Source organism: Bufo bufo (genome assembly GCF_905171765.1).
Source record: "Bufo bufo chromosome 1 unlocalized genomic scaffold, aBufBuf1.1 SUPER_1_unloc_1, whole genome shotgun sequence".
Lineage (NCBI taxonomy): Eukaryota > Metazoa > Chordata > Amphibia > Anura > Bufonidae > Bufo > Bufo bufo.
Window position 1 is genome coordinate 973,251 of NW_024399963.1, and position 19,927 is coordinate 993,177.

Consider the following 19,927-nt stretch of genomic DNA (forward strand, 5'->3'; position numbering starts at 1 on the left):
AGGAGGGCTCTGGGCTGAGCAGTCACTGCTCTCTGCTCCTCACACCTAGAAGATGTCTGGTCGCGGTAAAGGAGGGAAAGGGCTCGGGAAAGGCGGCGCCAAGCGGCACAGGAAGGTGCTCCGTGATAACATCCAGGGCATCACCAAGCCTGCCATCCGCCGCCTAGCTCGCAGGGGAGGCGTCAAGCGCATCTCCGGCCTCATCTATGAGGAGACTCGCGGGGTGCTGAAAGTCTTCCTGGAGAACGTCATCCGGGACGCCGTCACCTACACCGAGCACGCCAAGAGGAAGACCGTCACCGCCATGGACGTGGTCTACGCGCTCAAGCGCCAGGGCCGCACTCTCTACGGCTTCGGGGGTTAATGCTGCCGCCGCCTCCGTCCTCACAGCACAAAGGCTCTTCTCAGAGCCGCCCACATCTTCCCGGGGAGGAGCTACAATTCCACTGAGGGGTTAACACCGCCCGCCCATCAGGAGATCAGCGGCGCCCTGTGCTCAGTACAGCCGGAGGTCTACATTACAGAAACCCCCCAATAATCTGTAAATCCCGAGCCCCGGGTGTTCTCCACCGCAGCTACGAGACGAGCTGTGCTCGGAGACTGAGGGGTTAATCCGTCCCGCCAATGAGCGGCGCTGGTACAGGTCACATGACCGGCTCCTCCTGTAAATCAGCAGCTCAACTATAGGCGGGAAATTCAAATGAGCGACGAGATCCTGAGCTCTCCCAGCCAATAGCAGAGCTCTGGACCCCGCAGCCGTTATGTGCCCGTAGGAGCCTCGTCCTCCTGTCCTGCACTGAGCGGCCGCACAGCCTCTCTCCAGGGAGCGCCACACTGAGGAGGATGATGGGAGTAGTGATCGGGCATGGAGGAGGATGAGGGGAGCTTGTATTGTAACTTCCGATAGCGTTACCGCATCTCATCTAGCTGACAGGGAGGAAAACCGCAGCCACTGTGAGAACAACGGGGAGACCCGGGAGCAGCTCCGCTGGAGACAGGGTGGGGGCTCTGAGAAGAGCCTTTGGGTCCGGAGAGCGGGGGGCGGCGCTCACTTGGCGCTGGTGTACTTGGTGACGGCCTTGGTGCCCTCGGAGACGGCGTGCTTGGCCAGCTCTCCGGGCAGCAGCAGGCGCACGGCGGTCTGGATCTCCCGGGAGGTGATGGTGGAGCGCTTGTTGTAGTGAGCCAGGCGGGAGGCTTCCCCTGCGATGCGCTCGAAGATGTCGTTGACGAAGGAGTTCATGATGCCCATGGCCTTGGAGGAGATGCCGGTGTCGGGGTGGACCTGCTTCAGCACCTTGTAGACGTAGATGGCATAGCTCTCCTTCCTGCTCTTCCTCCGCTTCTTGCCGTCCTTCTTCTGGACCTTGGTGACGGCTTTCTTGGAGCCCTTCTTGGGCGCTGGGGCGGACTTGGCTGGCTCGGGCATTCTGACTGAGCGCAAAATCTCGTCTGTTCTCCTCCTGCCACCGCGGCGGTATTTATACACGGGCCATGCAAATGAGCTGCTGCTGACTGCGCGCCGATCTACTGGAGGAGAGGGTCACGTGGTGTCTCCGCTTCTCCCAATTGGCAGCCTCACATCCATTCAGCTGAGCCGGGGGCGGAGCAAATAGAGGGGCGGGGCTCACATACATCCATTCAGCTGAGCCGGGGGCGGAGCAAATAGAGGGGCGGGGCTCACATACATCCATTCAGCAGAGCAACAGGAGAGGCGGGGCTCACATACATCCATTCAGCAGAGCCAGGGCGGAGCAAATAGAGGGGCGGGGCTCACATCCATCCATTCAGATGAGCTGGGGGCGGAGCAACAGGAGAGGCGTGGTTCACATACATTCTTTCAGCAGAGCCGGGGAACGGAGCAGCAAGAAGGGAGGGGCTCACATCCATTCATAGAGCTGAGTCGGAGGGCGGAGCACCAGGAGGGGTTGGGCTCATAGCCATCCATTCTGCTAAACCGGGGGGCGGAGCAGAACTCACATCCATCCATTCAGATGAGCCGGGGGGAGGAGCAGCAGGAGGGGCAGGGCTCGCATCCATCCATTCAGCTGAGCCGGGGGCGGGGCTAACATCTCTCTTCCGTCTATCAGGGCCTCGCTGCTCGGCTGATAACCGCCCCTCACTGCGCCCCGCCCCCTGCTGGTAGTGATGCCGCCGCTGAGTGTACTGTGCGTGCAGGGGGGTCGTGCGCTCTATCCCTGGACACCAGCGCAGCGATGGAGCCGCTCTTCTCCGCACAGTGACTACGGGACTGTTCTCCCCTTCTCCGGTAGGACGGTCGTGGGGAGCGGGAGAAGGCGGCCACTGACGGGTTAATACTGAGCAGGCTATGGGGGCGGGGCTATAGAACTTGTACCATGGCTTTTGAAATTCCCGCTCAATTACCGTCCGGTAAGAATTCAGCGGCCGTGGAGAAGCTCCGCCCCCGGCTCATCTGAATAAATAGCTATGAGCCCCGCCCCTCCTGCTGCTCCGCCCCCCGCTCTTCTCAGAGCCCCCACCTTCTCTAGGACGGAGCTGCCGCATTGTGTGAATACATGGAAGCCTCATGTCCGAGGCGGATTATTCCCTCATTATAGACCACTGATCCGGAGGATGAGGGGAGTAGTGATCGTATACTCGGGAGGATGAGGGGAGTAGTGATCAGACAGTGAGGATGGGGGGAGTGGTGATCAGACAGTGAGGATGGGGGGAGTAATGATCGGCCAGAGAGAAGTTGGGCAATGAGGAGAATGAGGGAAGTAGTTATATGGTATTGAGGATGATGAGGGGAGTAGTGGTCAGTCAGTGAGGAGGATGAGGGCAGTAGTGATCTGCTAATGGATGGATGTGAGCCCCGCCGTGCGCTCTATCCCCGGACACCAGCGCAGAGAAGGGGGCGGAGCTATAGGACAAGTGCTTTACAGTGATTGGCTGATCTCTGGCTTTTGAAATTCCCGCTCAATTACAGTCCGGTCAGAATCCAGCGGCCGTGGAGGAGCAGTCCGTTACACACAGGGGACGAACCCTCTGCAGCAGCAATGTCTGCCCGTTCTCGCAGCAGGTCAGGAGCGGTAAGTGCCCCTGTGTGCCTCCTGCACAGCGGAGATCAGCGGCATCGCCAGCTCAGTCGTACAGACCATGTGGGCGGCTCTTAGAAGAGCCTTTGGTTCCGGGCTCACTTGCTCTTGGCCGACTTGGTGCTCTCGGTCTTCTTGGGCAGCAGCACGGCCTGGATGTTGGGCAGGACGCCTCCCTGGGCGATGGTGACGCCGCCCAGCAGCTTGTTGAGCTCCTCGTCGTTGCGCACGGCCAGCTGCAGGTGGCGGGGGATGATGCGGGTCTTCTTGTTGTCGCGGGCGGCATTGCCGGCCAGCTCCAGGATCTCGGCGGTGAGATACTCGAGCACAGCGGCCAAGTAGACGGGAGCGCCGGCGCCCACCCTCTGGGCGTAGTTGCCCTTGCGGAGGAGCCTGTGCACTCGGCCGACCGGGAACTGGAGCCCTGCCCGGGAGGAGCGGGTCTTGGCCTTAGCCCGGACTTTGCCTCCTTGTTTGCCGCGTCCAGACATCGTTCTCTACAGCAGAGCACAAAACAGCAACGAAGACTCTGATGTGTGTGATCCGAGGAGCCGCCTCCTGCCGCCTTTATAGGCTGCTGCTCCGCCCCCAGCGCCGCTCATTGGGTGGATTAGAAGCCTCCAACGGAGACAAGACTCGTGAAGAAGCCAATGAGAGGCGCGGGGCGTGGCTTATGACGCGGGTACAGCTCACATGACCGGCTCCTCCGGTAGATCAGCAGCTCATTTGCAGTTGGGGACTATAGGCGGGAAATTCAAATGAGCGACGAGATCCTGAGCTCTCCCAGCCAATAGGAGCAGAGCTCTGGACCCCGCAGCCGTTATGTGCCCGTAGGAGCGGAGCCTCGTCCTCCCGCCCTGCACTGAGCAGCCGCACAGCTCGCTGATCCGCAGCCATTCATAGCGGGAGCAGAGCTCAGCTGAAGTGTATAAGGGGAGCAGTGATCTGCCAGAGAGGAGGATGAGGGGAGTAGTGATCTGCCAGAGAGGAGGATGAGGGGAGTAGTGATCGGGCACTAAGGATGAGGGAAGTAGTTATATGCTATTGAGGAGGATGAGGGGAGCAGTGATCGGGCACTAAGTATGAGGGGAGTAGTTATATGCTATTGAGGAGGATGAGGGGAGTAGTGATCGGGCAATAAGGAGAATGAGTGAAGTAGTGATATGGTATTGAGGATGATTAGGGGAGTAGTGATCTGCCAGAGAGGAGGATGAGGGGAGTAGTGATCTGCTATTAATGAGGGGAGTGGTGATTGGGCACTGGGGAGGATAAGGGGAGTAGTGGTAATATAATGTGGCGGCTGCAATATAATGTGGCGGCTGTAATATAATATTGAGGCTGGTAATATGAAGGCTGTAATATAATGTGGAGGCTGGTAGTATGGAGGCTGTAACATAATGTTTAGGCTGTGATGTAATGTAGAGGACTGTAATATAATGTGGAGGCTGTAATGTAATTTGGAGGCTGTAATGTAATGCAGAGGCTGGTAATATGAAGGCTGCAATATAATGAGGAGGCTGAAATTATGGAGGTTGTAACATAATGTTTATGCTGTGATGTAATGTAGAGGCCGCAATATAATATGGAGGCTGTAATGTAGAGGCTAGTTATATGGAGGCTGTAATGTAATATGGAGGCTGTAACATAATGTTTAGGCTGTGATGTAATGTAGAGGACGGTAATATGGAGTCTGCAATATAATGTGGAGGCTGGTAATGTAATATGGAGGATGTAATGCAGAGGCTGGTAATATGGCTGTAATATAATGTAATGTGGAGGCCGGTAGTATGGAGACTAATGTAAAGGCTAGTAATATGGAGGCTGTCATATAATATGGAGGCTGTGATGTAATATGGAGGCTGTAATGTAATGTTTAGGCCCTGATGTAATGTAGAGGCCGGTAATATGGAGTCTGTAATATAATGTGGAGGCTATAATGGAATGTAGAGGCTGTAATATGTTGTTGAGGTTGATAATATGGAGGCTGTAATATAATGTAGAGGCTGTGATGTAATGTGGAGGCTGTAATGTAATGTTTAGGATGTGATGTAATGTAGATGACGGTAATATGGAGTCTGTAATATAATGTGGAGGCTGGTAATGTCACATGGAGAATGTAATGTAGAGGATGGTAATACGGAGGCGATAATGTAACATGGAGGCTGTAATGTAATGTGGAGGCTGGTAATTTTTAGGCTGTAATGTAATGTGGAGGAAGATAATGTAATGTAGAGGCTGTAATATGTTGTTGAGGTTGATAATATAATATGGAGGCTGTGATGTAATGTGGAGGCCAATAATGTGGAGGCTGTAATATAATGTGGAGGCTGTAATATAATGTAGATGCTGTAAATATGGAGGCTGTAATATAATGTTGAGGATGATAATATAGAGGCTGTGATGTAATGTGGAGACTATAATGTAATGTGGAGGCCATTAATATGGAGGCTGTAATATAATGTTGAGGATGATAATATAAAGGCTGTGATGTAATGTGGAGACGGGGGCGGGGCGCAGTGAGGGGCGGTTATCAGCCGAGCAGCGAGGCGCTGATAGACTGAAGAGAGCGGCGCTGACCGGGTTAACCCGCCCCCTATTCCTGCCCGCAGAAGAGCCGGAGCCCCCGCCCGCTGTGAGCGGAGAACGAGGGCAGAAGGGCGGAGTGGAGCTCGTCTGAAGAGGAGGCGGTGGGAAGAGACTGACCTCCCGCTTCATGTAGGAGGGGCTTATTACCTGGAGACACGCCCATCAGCTGGGACTGGCGGATAGGATGGGCTCCGCCTCTTGTGAACGATGATTGGTAACGGAAGTTTTGGCGGGCACATCACTGTACGAATAAACCAATAGTGATGTAGGGGTGTGGTTTACATGAGCCAATGAGGACGAGGCCGGGAGTATAAATGATCTGCACGGTCCGTTCCTCTCCTCATTCTCTTGCTGTGTACAGATCTCTGCAGAGCCATGGCCAGAACCAAGCAGACAGCCCGTAAGTCCACCGGCGGGAAAGCTCCCCGCAAGCAGCTGGCCACTAAGGCCGCCAGGAAGAGCGCCCCCGCCACTGGCGGAGTCAAGAAGCCTCACCGCTACCGGCCCGGGACCGTCGCTCTCCGGGAGATCCGGCGCTACCAGAAGTCCACCGAGCTGCTCATCCGGAAGCTGCCCTTCCAGCGCCTGGTGAGAGAGATCGCCCAGGACTTCAAGACCGACCTTCGCTTCCAGAGCTCGGCCGTCATGGCCCTGCAGGAGGCCAGCGAGGCTTACCTGGTCGGGCTCTTCGAGGACACCAACCTCTGCGCCATCCACGCCAAGCGGGTCACCATCATGCCCAAGGATATCCAGCTGGCCCGCAGGATCCGAGGGGAGAGGGCTTAGATCTGCGCCCCGCACCCAACAAAGGCTCTTCTCAGAGCCACCACCTCCTCCAGAGACGAGCTCCACTCCGCCCTTCATCCTCCACCTCTGCTCACAGGAGGCGGGTTAACCCTTTCAGCGCTCTGATCAGTAAGAGCAGTTCCTTTATTCTAAAAGCGCTCTCTGTATCTCCCCCCGTCTATCAGGGACTCGCTGACCGATAACCGCCTCCATCCTCCCTGCCCACCGCCATCTCCACTCAGCGCTGCTGGGGGCGGAGCTATAGGACAAGTGCTTTACAGTGATTGGCTGATCTCCTGGCTTTTGAAATTCCCGCTCAATTACAGAGCGGTTAGAATTCAGCGGCCAAACCCTCTACAGCAGCAATGTCTGCCCGGACTTCCTGCTCTTCCCTTCCGTCTCTTTGTCACAGACGTCCCCGCATTCTCCGCCATGTCCTGAGCTCCAATCCTATCCCCGCCCCCATAGCACCGGTGTATCCCCGAGTGCCCGGCTCTGTGGACCCATGCAGCCGCTCGTCCTTCACTACCTCCTGCTCCTAAAGTGTATAATCACTACTCCCCTCATCCTCCTCAGTGTCCAATCACTACTCCCCCCCCATCCTTCTCTCTGGCCGATCACTACTCCCCTCATCCTCCTCAGTGTCCAATCACTACTCCCCCCATCCTCCTCAGTGTCCAATCACTACTCCCCTCATCCTCCTCAGTGTCCAATCACTACTCCCCCCATCCTTCTCACTGTCTGATCACTACTCCCCCCATCCTCCTCAGTGTCTGATCACTACTCCCCCCATCCTCCCGAGTATACGATCACTACTCCCCTCATTCTCCCGATCAGTGGTCTATAATGAGGGAATAATCCGCCTCGGACATGAGGCTTCCATGTATTCACACAATGCGGCAGCTCCGTCCTAGAGAAGGTGGGGGCTCTGAGAAGAGCGGGGGGCGGAGCAGGAGGGGCGGGGCTCATAGCTATTCATTCACTGAGCCGGGGGCGGAACAGAAGGAGGGGCGGGGCTCACATACATCCATTCAGATGAGCCGAGGGCGGAGCTTGTTCACGGCCGCTGAATTCTAACCGGACGGTAATTGAGCGGGAATTTCAAAAGCCATGGTACTAGTTCTATAGCCCCGCCCCCATAGCCTGCTCAGTATTAACCCGTCAGTGGCCGCCTTCTCCCGCCCCCCACCGGAGAAGGGGAGAACAGTCCCGTATTCGCTGTGCGGAGAAGAGCGGCTCCATCGCTGCGCTGGTGTCCAGGGATAGAGCGCACGACCCCCCTGCAGGCACAGTACACTCAGCGGCGGCATCATCACTACCAGCAGGGGGCGGGGCGCAGTGAGGGCGGGGCGGTTATCAGCCGAGCAGCGAGGCCCTGATAGACGGAAGAGAGCGGCGCTGACAGGGTTAACCCGCCCCCTATCCCTTCCCGCAGAGGAGCCGGAGCCCCCGCCCGCTGTGAGCGGAGAACGAGGGCAGAAGGGCGGAGTGGAGCTCGTCTGAGGAGGAGGTGGCGGCTCTGAGAAGAGCCTTTGGGGGAGAGGTGCGGGCGGCGCCGGTTACTTCTTGGCCGCGCTCTTCTTGGCTTTCGCCGCTTTCTTAGCCGGACTCTTGGCAGCCTTGGGTTTCGCCGCTTTCTTAGCCGGACTCTTGGCAGCCTTGGGTTTGGCCGCCTTCTTAGCCGGACTCTTGGCCAGCTTCTTGGGGGCAGCCTTCGGCTTCTTGGGGCTCTTGGCTGCTTTCTTGGCCGCGGCTGGTTTCTTAGCCTTTTTCGGGCTCTTGGCCGGAGCCTTCTTGGGCTTCTTCGGGGATTTAGCGGGTTTCTTGGCCGCAGTAGCTGCAGGTTTCTTGGCCGCCGCCGGCTTCTTCTTCTTGGCCGCCGCCTTGTCCTTGGTCTCCTGCTGCTTCTTGTTGAGCTTGAAGGAGCCGGAGGCGCCGCTGCCCTTCACCTGGGTGAGGGTCCCCTTGGTGACCAGAGCCCTGATGGCCACCTTGATGCGGCTATTGTTCTACTCTACATCGCATCCTCCGGCAGCCAGAGCCTTCTTCAGGGCGGCCAGAGACACCCCGCTGCGCTCCTTGGAGGCGGACACGGCTGTGACCAGGAGTTCGGACACGCTGGGACCGGACGGCTTCTTGCTTTTCTTGGCGCCCCCTGCTGCAGCGGCGGATTTCCTCGGCTGCTTCTTGGACTTGGCGGCCGCTTCGGCGGGAGGAGAAGCGGCGGCTGCTGGCGCGGTCTCTGCCATCGTGTGAGACGTGGGGAGAAAACACAAAGACTTCTCCTGGAGAAAACACTGAGGCCGGGGCCGCCTCTTATATGTGGAGCGCTGCGCAGTGATTGGCTGCCGAGCTCCGCCCTCCTGCGCGTCTATTGGCTGACACTGGACACAGGCCCCGCCTTCACCCCTCTCAGCCCGGCTGCAGCTCCGCTCTCCCCTTGTGCTTCCCTGCCCGGGAGAAGAGCCCTTTTAGCGGCTAGAACCGGACAGGAGAGGCCGCCTTCTCCGCGCCTTCCTCCTCCCGGACATCCCCCCTCACCGTGTGGCGGAGGAGGCCGGAGCAGGCCCCGGGATCTCCGCCACAGTCCTCCCGCTCTGCCTGCCGTTCTGCACATCCGGCTGGATCCGGCCCGATGGCTCCGCTGCGGGGGCTCGTTCCCTCTCTTCCCGGCCCCCGTCCCCATCCCAGGGCTCTTTCCCACAAGGTGGGGCCGCAGGAAGCTGCTTGGACGCTGCGGGGAGGAGCTGGATCCGCGGAGAGCCCGGGAGGGTAACACAGGCGGCGGCCTCCGCTCCCTGCCGGCTCCAGTGCTCCGTGTCCCCGCACATTCCCCGCCGCAGTGATGCCGCCTCATGTGTGTACAGGGCTCTCAGGGGGCAGAGATGCGTCTTGTGGTCAGGGCTCCGCAGATGACAGAGGACTTCTCTCCTGGGCTCCTGGCTGCAGCAGAGGGGGTGCCGGTACAATGGGGCAGAGTATGGCCCCGCCCCCCAGAAGTGTGGACCCCGCTCTACTGACCCCCGGAAACATTCTGGGGAGTAAGAAAAGTAGAGAAAACTGCCCCTATAATCCCCCTCATTGCACCTCCGTAATCTCAGTACAATACGGCAAAGTATAGTGTATTATAGTATAGTACAGCATATTATATTATAGTAAGGTATATTATAGTATAGTACAGGATAGTATAGTATATTACAGTATAGTATATTATAGTACAGTATAGTATAGTACAGTATATTATAGTATAGTACAGTATATTATAGTACAGCACAGTATATTATAGTATAGTATATTATAGTACAGTATATTATAGTATAGTACAGTATATTATAGCATAGTATATTATATACAGTACAGTGTAGTATAGTGCAGTACAGTATAGTGCAGTACAGTATATAATAGTTTAGTATAGGACAGTATAGTTTATTATAGTACAGTATATTATAGTATAGTGCAGCACGGTATAGTACAGTATATTATAGTACAGAATAGTATAGTACAGTATATTATAGTATAGTACAGCACTGTATAGTACAGCACGGTATAGTATAGCACAGTACAGTATAGCACAGTACAGTACACCTAAGTATAGTACAGTATAGTATAGTACAGTATATTATAGTATAGTACAGTATAGCACATTATATACAGTATAGTATATTATAGTATCGTATAGTACAGCACAGTATAGTATAGTTCAGCACAGTATAGTATATTATAGTATCGTATTGTACAGCACAGTATAGTATAATTCAGCACAGTATAGTATATTATAGTATCGTATAGTACAGTATAGTATATTATAGTATATATATAGTACTGCACAGTATAGTATATTATAGTATAGTACAGCACAGTATAGTATATTATAGTATCGTATAGTACAGTACAGTATATTATAGTACAGTATAGTATATTATAGTATATATATAGTACTGCACAGTATAGTATATTATAGTATAGTACAGCACAGTATAGTACAGTATAGTATAGTACAGCACAGTATATTATAGTAAAGTATAATATAGTATAGTGCAGCACGGTATAGTATAGTACTGTGGCGAAACCGACCTCGCCACTGGGTTTTGGAGAGGCCTGTTTATCAGCCTCTTGCCCCAGGATTATGGGCCATATACTAACTTTTACACCCCTGAACCGATTCAAGTGAATTTTGGATAGGTTTGTCCCCACGTTATACTGTTTAAATTAATGTAAGTTATGTGTATGGCCAATGTAAACTCACAAAGTTGTAACAATTTATAATAAGTGTAACTTGTCAGCTTGGGAGGAATATGCAGGTTTGACACAGTCCTGACCTCAGTATCTGAGGAAAGGGATTTAGGAGTAATTATTTAAGAAGACTTAAAGGTGGGAAGACAATGTAATAGAGCAGCACGAAATGCCAGCAGAATGCTTGGATGTATAGGGAGAGGTATAAGCAGTAGAAAGAGTGAAGTGCTTATGCCGCTGTACAGAACACTGGTGAGACCTCACTTGGAGTATTGTGCGCAGTACTGGAGGCCATATCTCCAGAAGGATATAGATACTCTAGAGAGAGTTCAGAGAAGAGCTACTAAACTGGTCCATGGATTGCAGGATAAAACTTACCAGGAAAGGTTAAAGGACCTTAACATGTATAGCTTGGAAAAAAGAAGAGACAGAGGGGATATGATAGAAACTTTTAAATACATAAAGGGAATCAACTCGGTAAAGGAGGAGAGTATATTTAAAAGAAGAAAAACTACCACAAGAGGACACAGTTTTAAATTAGAGGGGCAAAGGTTTAAAAGTAATATAAGGAAGTATTACTTTACTGAGAGAGTAGTGGATGCATGGAATAGCCTTCCTGCAGAAGTGGTAGCTGCAAATACAGTGAAGGGGTTTAAGCATGCATGGGATAGGCATAAGGCCATCCTTCATATAAGATAGGGCCGGGGGCTATCCATAGTATTCAGTATATTGGGCAGACTAGATGGGCCAAATGGTTCTTATCTGCCGACACATTCTATGTTTCTATGCGGGTGTGTTTCTATTGTGCCATTGTCCCATTGTGTGTTTAAAATGGTGATGTCTGTTCTGTTGTCCTCACATGTGTATTGGCGATCTCCCTTTGTCCTCAGAGATAATTGGATTGTTTTTCAGGTTGTCTGGACAGAGAGGAGGAAACCATGATGCATTGTGGGGATATGTTGTCCTATGTCACAGTCTTCATTCTGGTCCCCTAGGGGCGTGTACACCAGATGGGCTGTACTTACATTGTATGTGTTGTAAATTACTGATTGGTTGCATTTCAAACCCCTGTGGGCAGTACTATGTTTGTGGTTTATGAATAAAAGAGGCTGTACGTGAAGTACAGTCAGACCACTGCTTGACCCTCAACACGGAGCCTTGTCTCGTTATTGGGGGGATCCGCTATATGCTGTTAGGGACTGACTGCCAGGATTGTAAGCTGATTCCTGTTCGTCTGCTAGCAGCTATTCGTGAGGTTCCAGTTTGGAGTGCTACTTTGTATCCAGTTCGGGAGGTTGGTGTTCTGCAAGTAGCTGTGCCTGTCTCTCAGAAAGGGGCTTATCGCCTAAACGGATTTTAACCCCTTGTCTGCTGAAACGGTCCGTTACATTGGTGGCAGCAGTGGGATCGTTCCTACAGCCAGAAGGACAGCTACAGGAGACACCATTTCTGTGGATTCTACAATTTAAGGACAACGCATGTCCCAGTACAGCGTCCCTGACAGCAGCAGGATGGAACCAGCAGTGTTATACGAGGAGGAGGACCTGGATGGCCGGGATGCATTAAGGAAAGGCATCTGGTACCAGGCCCTGGATAATCTACAATACCAGCGGGGTGAGAGTCTCCCCAGTGAAGAGCAGCGGTTGCAGAAGCAAGTGGCCCTGCGGATGCCCTTCCTGGGAGAGCAGCCTCTGGAGGAATGGGTGAAGGAACTAGAGCACCGGGTATGGCAGGAGCTATCGCTGGAGGATGCCTACCAGGCGCTTTGGTGGTATATGGCACAGTATATACCCTGGACAGCCGAACATGACAAGCCAGAGGGAGAGGAGTTTTATGGTCCTGGCTTGTTATGGGAGTCCTTTGCAGAGCCTGACTTCGGGAGCCCTGCACAGTCCAGACTTCAGGACATTTTTTATGAGAGGGAGGCTAGGTATGAGTGGGATGACCCCCATGAAGTAGAGCAAGACCTGGCTCACCTAGCAACCCTGGAGTGGGAACTGTAGCAGGACTACCGAGATCTCTTCCACTCCATTGAGAAGGCTCAGCAGGATGGTAAGGTGACAGACCCAGATCCAGACCCATTCAGCTGGGCAGATATTGTAGAATGTTACTGGGAAGGACCCCAGGTGGCCGGTAGAGATGGGACCGAGGTCTCTCCACCGATCCTGCAGGGAATTGGGAGCCCAGTCTCCATTCCCCAGCGGCAGTGTGAAGTGCAGGGAGAGGAGAGCAGCGTCCTCCCTCCCCAGCAGCAGGCTGAGGTACAGGGGGCAGAGGTAGTTGTTCCTGCCCCCCAGCAGCAGAGTGATATGCCGGGAAGGCAGTGTGAACTGCAGGGAGAGGAGAGCAGCGTCCTCCCTCTCCAGCGGCAGGCTGAGTTACAGGGGGCAGAGGTAGTTGTTCCTGCCTTCCAGCAGCAGCATGATTTTTTGGGAATTGGGAGCCCAGTCTCCATTCCCCAGCGGCAGGTGGAGTTACAGGGGGCAGAGACAGTCGGTCCTGTCCCCCAGCGGCAGAGTGTCCAGCAGGGAATAGAGAGCCCAGTCTCCCTTCCCCAGCAGCAGGACACTGTATTGGGAGCGGAGACGGTCGGTCGCCCTCCCCAGCGTCTGGAAGTATGTATGGGAGAGGAGCTCGTTACCCCCTCTCCCCAGCGGCAGCTTAACGCACCAGGGGGAGACAGTAAGCCCCACAACAGTACAGATGGGACCGTTGTCTCTGCACTTACAGCACAGGGGGTAGAGACAGTCGGTCTCCCCCTCCAACAACCAGACTCCAACCAGGCTTCTTCCGTGGTAGTGCTGGCACCAGGGCAGAGTACCGCAGATACCTGCCCACAAAAACAACCTCCCCTCCAAGCCAGGGAGCAACACAGAGACCGGGAGTACCAGCTTCCAACATAATCTTGGTGGACTCACTGGACAGAGACAGGCTACTAAAGTCAACAGGTCCAGTATTTGGTTGTGGGTGGGCTGCCAGACTAACTCAGGTACCGACCGGCGTGAGGTCAGGTATCTGGTTAGTCTTCCCTGGGGGGGGGAGATGTGTGGCGAAACCGACCTCGCCACTGGGTTTTGGAGAGGACTGGCTGCTGGCCTCTTGCCCCAGGATTATGGGCCATATACTAATTTTTAAACCCCTGAACCGATTCAAGTGAATTTTGGATAGGTTTGTTCCCAAGTTATACTGTTTAAATTAATGTAAGTTATGTGTATGGCAAATGTAAACTCACAAAGTTGTAACAATTTATAATAAGTGTAACTTGTCAGCTTGGGAGGAATATGCGGGTGTGTTTCTATTGTGCCATTGTCCCATTGTGTGTTTAAAATGGTGATGTCTGTTCTGTTGTCCTCACATGTGTATTGGCGATCTCCCTTTGTCCTCCGAGATAATTGGATTGCTCCTCAGGTTGTCTGGACAGAGAGGAGGAAACCATGATGCATTGTGGGGATATGTTGTCCTATGTCACAGTCTTTATTCTGGTCCCCTAGGGGCGTGTACACCAGATGGGCTGTACTTACATTGTATGTGTTGTAAATTACTGATTGGTTGCATTTCAAACCCCTGTGGGCAGTACTATGTTTGTGGTTTATGAATAAAAGAGGCTGTACGTGAAGTACAGTCAGACCACTGTTTGATCCTCAACACGGAGCCTTGTCTCGTTATTGGGGGGATCCGCTATATGCTGTTAGGGACTGACTGCCAGGATTGTAAGCTGATTCCTGTTCGTCTGCTAGCAGCTATTCGTGAGGTTCCAGTTTGGAGTGCTACTTTGTATCCAGTTCGGGAGGTTGGTGTTCTGCAAGTAGCTGTGCCTGTCTCTCAGAAAGGGGCTTATCGCCTAAACGGATTTTAACCCCTTGTCTGCTGAAACGGTCCGTTACAAGTACAGCACAGTATAGTACAGTATAATATAGCACAGTATAGTATCGTATAGTACAGCACAGTATAGTATATTATAGTACAGTATATTACAGCACGGTATAGTACATTATAATATAGCACAGTACAGCACAGTATAGTACAGTATATTATAGTATAGCACAGTATAGTACAGCACAGTATAGTATATTATAGTACAGTATAATATAGCACAGTATAGTACAGTATTTTATAGTACAGTATAGCACAGTATAGTATATTATAGTATCATATAGTACAGCACAGTATAGTATAGTGCAGCACGGTATAGTACAGCATAGTATAGTAAAGCACAGTATAGTATAGTACAGTATAGTATAGTATAGTGCAGCATATTATAGTACAGCACGGTATAGTACAGTACAGTATATTATAGTATAGTACAGTATAGTATATTATAGTATAGTACAGCACTGTATAGTATAGTACAGCACAGTATAGTACAGCACAATATATTACAGCACAGTACAGCACGGTATAGTATAGCACAGTACAGTAAATCTAAGTATAGTACAGTATATTATAGTATAGTATAGCACAGTATAGTATAGTATCGTATAGTACAGCACAGTATAGTATAGTACAGCACAGTATAGTATAGTGCAGCACGGTATAGTACAGTATAATATAGTATAGTATAGTGCAGCATATTATAGTACAGCACGGTAAAGTATAGTACAGTATATTATAGTACAGAATAGTATAGTACTGCACAGTATAGTATATTATAGTATAGTACAGCACTGTATAGTATAGTGCACCACAGTATAGTATAGTACAGCACAGTATATTATAGTATGGTGTAGCACGGTATAGTACAGTATAATATAGTATAGTGCAGCACGGTATAGTATAGTACAGCATAGTATAGTGCAGCATATTATAGTACAGCATGGTATAGTACAGTATATTATAGTACAGCACAGTATAGTATATTACAGTATAGTATATTATAGTATAGTACAGCACTGTATAGTATAGTACAGCACAGTATAGTATAGTACAGTATATTATAGTACAGCACTGTATAGTACAGTATAGTGCAGCACGGTATAATATAGCACAGTATAGTATAGTGCAGCACGGTATAGTATAGTACAGTATAATATAGTATACGGTACAGTATAGTACAGCACAATATAGTACAGCACAGTATAATATAGTATAGTACAGCATAGTATAGTACAGTATATTATAGTACAGCACGGTATAGTATAGTACAGTACAGTATATTATAGTACAGCACGGTTTAGTACAGTATAGTATATTATAGTATAGTACAGCACTGTATAGTATAGTGCAGCACAGTATAGTACAGCACTGTATAGTATAGTGCAGCACGGTATAGTACAGCACAGTACAGTATAGCACAGTATTGGATAGTACAGCACAGAATAGTACAGTATATTATAGTATAGTACACTACAGTATAGAATAGTGCAGCACAGTATAGTACAGTATTGTATAGTACAGCACAGTATAGTACAGCACGGTATAGTACAGCACAGTATATTATAGTATAGTACAGTACAGTATATTATAGTATAGTACAGTATAGTATATCACGGTATAGTACAGCACTGTATAGTATAGTGCAGCACGGTATAGTATAGTACAGATCAGAACAGCATAGTATAGTACAGCACGGTATAGTATAGTACAGATCAGTACAGCATAGTATAGCACAGTACAGAACAGTATAGTACAGCACGGTATAGTATAGTACAGTATAGTACAGTACAATACAGTATAGTACAGCACAGTATAGTATAGCACAGTATAGTACAGCACAGTATAGTATAGTACAGTACAATACAGTATAGTACAGCACAGTATAGTATAGCACAGTATGGTATTGTGGCGAAACCAACCTCGCCACTGGGTTTTGGAGAGGCCTGTTTATCAGCCTCTTGCCTCAGGATTATGGCCCATACTAACTTTTAAACCCCTGAACCTATTCAAGTGAATTTTGGATAGGTTTGTCCCCAAGTTATACTGTTTAAATTGATGTAAGTTATATGTATGGCCAATGTAAACTCACAAAGTTGTAACAATTTATAATAAGTGTAACTTGTCAGCTTGGGAGGAATATGCTGGGTGTGTTTCTATTGTGCCATTGTCCCATTGTGTGTTTAAATGGTGATGTCTGTTCTGTTATATCCACATGTGTATTGGTGATTTCTCTTTGTCTTGAGAGATAATTGGATTACGCCTCGGGTGTCTCCAGGGCAGAGAGGAGTAAACCATGATGCATTGTGGGGATGTATTGTCTCTGTGTATCCTACAGTGCTGCATATCTGTCCTATGTCACAGTCTTCCTTCTGGTCCCCTAGGGGCGTGTACACCAGATGGGCTTGGTTGTTTTATACCTCCCTGTGGGCGGACCTGTAATTGAAACAACTGTAATAAAAAACAGTCTGGGTGTGCCAGCACCTCAGACCACTGCTTGACCCTCAACACGGAGCCTTGTCTCGTTATTGGGGGGATCCGCTGTATGCTGTTAGAGACTGATTCCCAGGAGTGTAAGCTGATTCCTGTTCGTCTGCTAGCAGCTATTCGTGAGGTTCCAGTTTGGAGTGCTACTTTGTATCCAGTTCGGGAGTTTGGTGTTCTGCAGTAGCTGTGCCTGTCTCTCAGAAAGGGGCATATCGCCTTAACATATTTTAACCCCTTGTCTGCGGAAACGGTCCGTTACATTGGTGGCAAGCAGCGGGATCGTTCCTACAGCCAGAAGGACAGCTACAGGAGACACCATTTCTTTGGATTTTACAACTAAAGGGCAACGCATGTCTCAGTACAGCGACCCTAAAAGCACCAGGATGGAACCAGCAGTGGAGTACAGATACTCTGTGGAGGAATTTGACCGTATGATGTGGTTGCGGCTGAACTTCTTCGGACTCAATCCAGCTGAGAAATACGTGAAGTTCGTGAGGAGTCTAGTGTTCAAGACCCTACTATACCGGGCAGAAGGTGACGGTCAGCTGCCACGTTGAGTGGACCTCCACCGGAAGTTACAGTTGCGGGACTGAGAGAGCTCCGTCTCCTCTCCCCAGCGGCAGAGTGTCCAGCAGGGAATTGGGAGCCCAGTTTCCATTCCCCAGCGGCAGTGTAAATTGCAGGGAATTGGGAGCCCAGTCTCCATTCCCCAGCGGCAGTGTGAAGTACAGGGAGTGGAGAGCAGCATCCTCCCTCCCCAGCGGCAGGCTGAGTTACAGGGGGGAGAGGTAGTTGTTCCTGCCCCCCAGCAGCAGAGTGATTTTTTGAGAATTGGGAGCCCAGTCTCCATTCTCCAGCGGCAGAGTGTCCAGCAGGGAATAAAGAGCCCAGTCTCCTTTCCCCAGCAGCAGGACACTGTATTGGGAGCGGAGACGGTCGGTCGCCCTCTCCAGCGGCTGGAAGTATGTATGGGAGAGGAGCTCGTTACTCTTTCTCCCCAGCGGCAGCTTAACGCACCAGGGGGAGACAGTAAGCCCCACAACAGTGCAGATGGGACCGTGGTCTCTGCACTTACAGCACAGGGGGTAGGGACAGTCGGTCTCCCCCTCCAGCAGCAGAGCTGGGTATCCAAAGGGGAGACTGTCGGTCTTCCCCTCCAACAACCAGACTCTAAGCCAGGGAGCAACACAGAGACCGGGAGTACCAGCTTCCAACATATCCTTGGTGGACTCACTGGACAGAGACAGGCTACCAAATGCAACAGGTCCAGTATTGGGTTGTGGGTGGGCTGTCAGACTAACTCAGGTACCGACCGGCGTGAGGTCAGGTATCTGGTTAGTCTTCCCTGGGGGGGGGGGGGAGATGTGTGGCGAAACCAACCTCTCCACTGGGTTTTGGAGAGGCCTGTTTATCAGCCTCTTGCCTCAGGATTATGGCCCATACTAACTTTTAAACCCCTGAACCTATTCAAGTGAATTTTGGATAGGTTTGTCCCCAAGTTATACTGTTTAAATTGATGTTAGTTATATGTATGGCCAATGTAAACTCACAAAGTTGTAACAATTTATAATAAGTGTAACTTGTCAGCTTGGGAGGAATATGCTGGGTGTGTTTCTATTGTGCCATTGTCCCATTGTGTGTTTAAATGGTGATGTCTGTCCTGTTATATCCACATGTGTATTGGTGATTTCTCTTTGTCTTGAGAGATAATTGGATTACGCCTCGGGTGTCTCCAGGGCAGAGAGGAGGAAACCATGATGCATTGTGGGGATGTATTGTCTCTGTGTATCCTACAGTGCTGCATATCTGTCCTATGTCACAGTCTTCATTCTGGTCCCCTAGGGGCGGGTACACCAGATGGGCTTGGTTGTTTTATACCTCCCTGTGGGCGGACCTGTAATTGCAACAACTGTAATAAAAAACAGGCTGGGTGTGCCAGCACCTCAGACCACTGCTTGACCCTCAACACGGAGCGTTGTCTCGTTATTGGGGGGATCCGCTGTATGCTGTTAGAGACTGATTGCCAGGAGTGTAAGCTGATTCCTGTTCGTCTGCTAGCAGCTATTCGTGAGGTTCCAGTTTGGAGTGCTACTTTGTATCCAGTTCGGGAGGTTGGTGTCCTGCAGTAGCTGTGCCTGTCTCTCAGAAAAGGGGCATATCGCCTAAACTGATTTTAACCCCTTGTCTGCTGAAACGGTCCGTTACAGGCCCCCTGCCGCTTGTGCCCAGTTGTAGATCCATGGCTTGGGGGGAAGGTAACCAGGGTGCCCTCTCCCCTGGTTGAACAAAGCTGTTGCTAGGGGGAAGGGGTAACCAACTCATCTCCCTTACACACTTTCAGCCGCTGGGGAGAGGGGGTACAAGCTAGTCCTGTAACAAGGGGGTCGGTGGAGCAGAGGCTAGCGGCGCTCTGCCCGGATGCTAGCTCTTCTGCTGGAGCGACTGGAGTACAGTCCTGCTGGGTAGTAAGGGGACAAGTAGGGCAGAGGCCAGCGGCGCTCTGCCCACATGCCAGCTCTTCTGCTGGGAGGGGGCCAGATGGGGCTAACGACTCCTCTACTGACCCCAGTACCTGGTTTGGAGTTGGCTGTGGAGGGGAGGGGTTGCTTACCTCCTCCTCCTGGTACTGCTGCTGTTGGGGAGAGAGACCGACTGTCTCCCCTCCCTGTAAAGCACACTGCCGCTGTGGAGTGAGACCGGCTGTCTCTACTCCCTGTAGTTCACACTGCCGCTGTGGAGTGAGACCGGCTGTCTCCCCTCCCTGTAAAGCACACTGCCGCTGGGAAGGAAGGATGACACACTTCTCTCCCTGTATTACCCCCATCTGGAGTTGGAGATCTGGGCCGGCTGCCCAGTACCCCTGTAGGGCCGGTAGAGAGATCTCGGTCCCATCTCCACCTGCCATC

General features: G+C 51.3%; 3 protein-coding genes and 1 pseudogene across 3 annotated transcripts; 1 reads left to right on the forward strand and 3 right to left on the reverse strand.

Moving 5' to 3' along the window:
• Nucleotides 1-1,009: 1,009 nt before the first annotated feature.
• Nucleotides 1,010-1,429, reverse strand: LOC120982685 (histone H2B 1.1). Its single transcript, XM_040412942.1, has one exon. It carries the CDS (start codon nucleotides 1,427-1,429, stop codon nucleotides 1,049-1,051), a length of 381 nt encoding a protein of 126 aa, XP_040268876.1. The 3' UTR covers nucleotides 1,010-1,048.
• Nucleotides 1,430-3,127: 1,698 nt separating this feature from the next.
• Nucleotides 3,128-3,550, reverse strand: LOC120982678 (histone H2A type 1-like). The gene has a single exon (XM_040412936.1). It carries the CDS (start codon nucleotides 3,548-3,550, stop codon nucleotides 3,158-3,160), a length of 393 nt encoding a protein of 130 aa, XP_040268870.1. The 3' UTR covers nucleotides 3,128-3,157.
• Nucleotides 3,551-6,014: 2,464 nt separating this feature from the next.
• Nucleotides 6,015-6,540, forward strand: LOC120982701 (histone H3). The gene has a single exon (XM_040412958.1). It carries the CDS (start codon nucleotides 6,021-6,023, stop codon nucleotides 6,429-6,431), a length of 411 nt encoding a protein of 136 aa, XP_040268892.1. The 5' UTR covers nucleotides 6,015-6,020; the 3' UTR covers nucleotides 6,432-6,540.
• Nucleotides 6,541-7,990: 1,450 nt separating this feature from the next.
• Nucleotides 7,991-8,680, reverse strand: LOC120982646 (annotated as a pseudogene).
• Between the last annotated feature and the right edge of the window lie 11,247 nt (nucleotides 8,681-19,927).

Excerpts from the sequence above, each read along its gene's own strand:
- LOC120982685 (XM_040412942.1), bottom strand. The coding sequence starts at position 1,429 with ATGCCCGAGCCAGCCAAGTCCGCCCCAGCGCCCAAGAAGGGCTCCAAG.
- LOC120982701 (XM_040412958.1), top strand. The coding sequence starts at position 6,021 with ATGGCCAGAACCAAGCAGACAGCCCGTAAGTCCACCGGCGGGAAAGCT.
- LOC120982678 (XM_040412936.1), bottom strand. The coding sequence starts at position 3,550 with ATGTCTGGACGCGGCAAACAAGGAGGCAAAGTCCGGGCTAAGGCCAAG.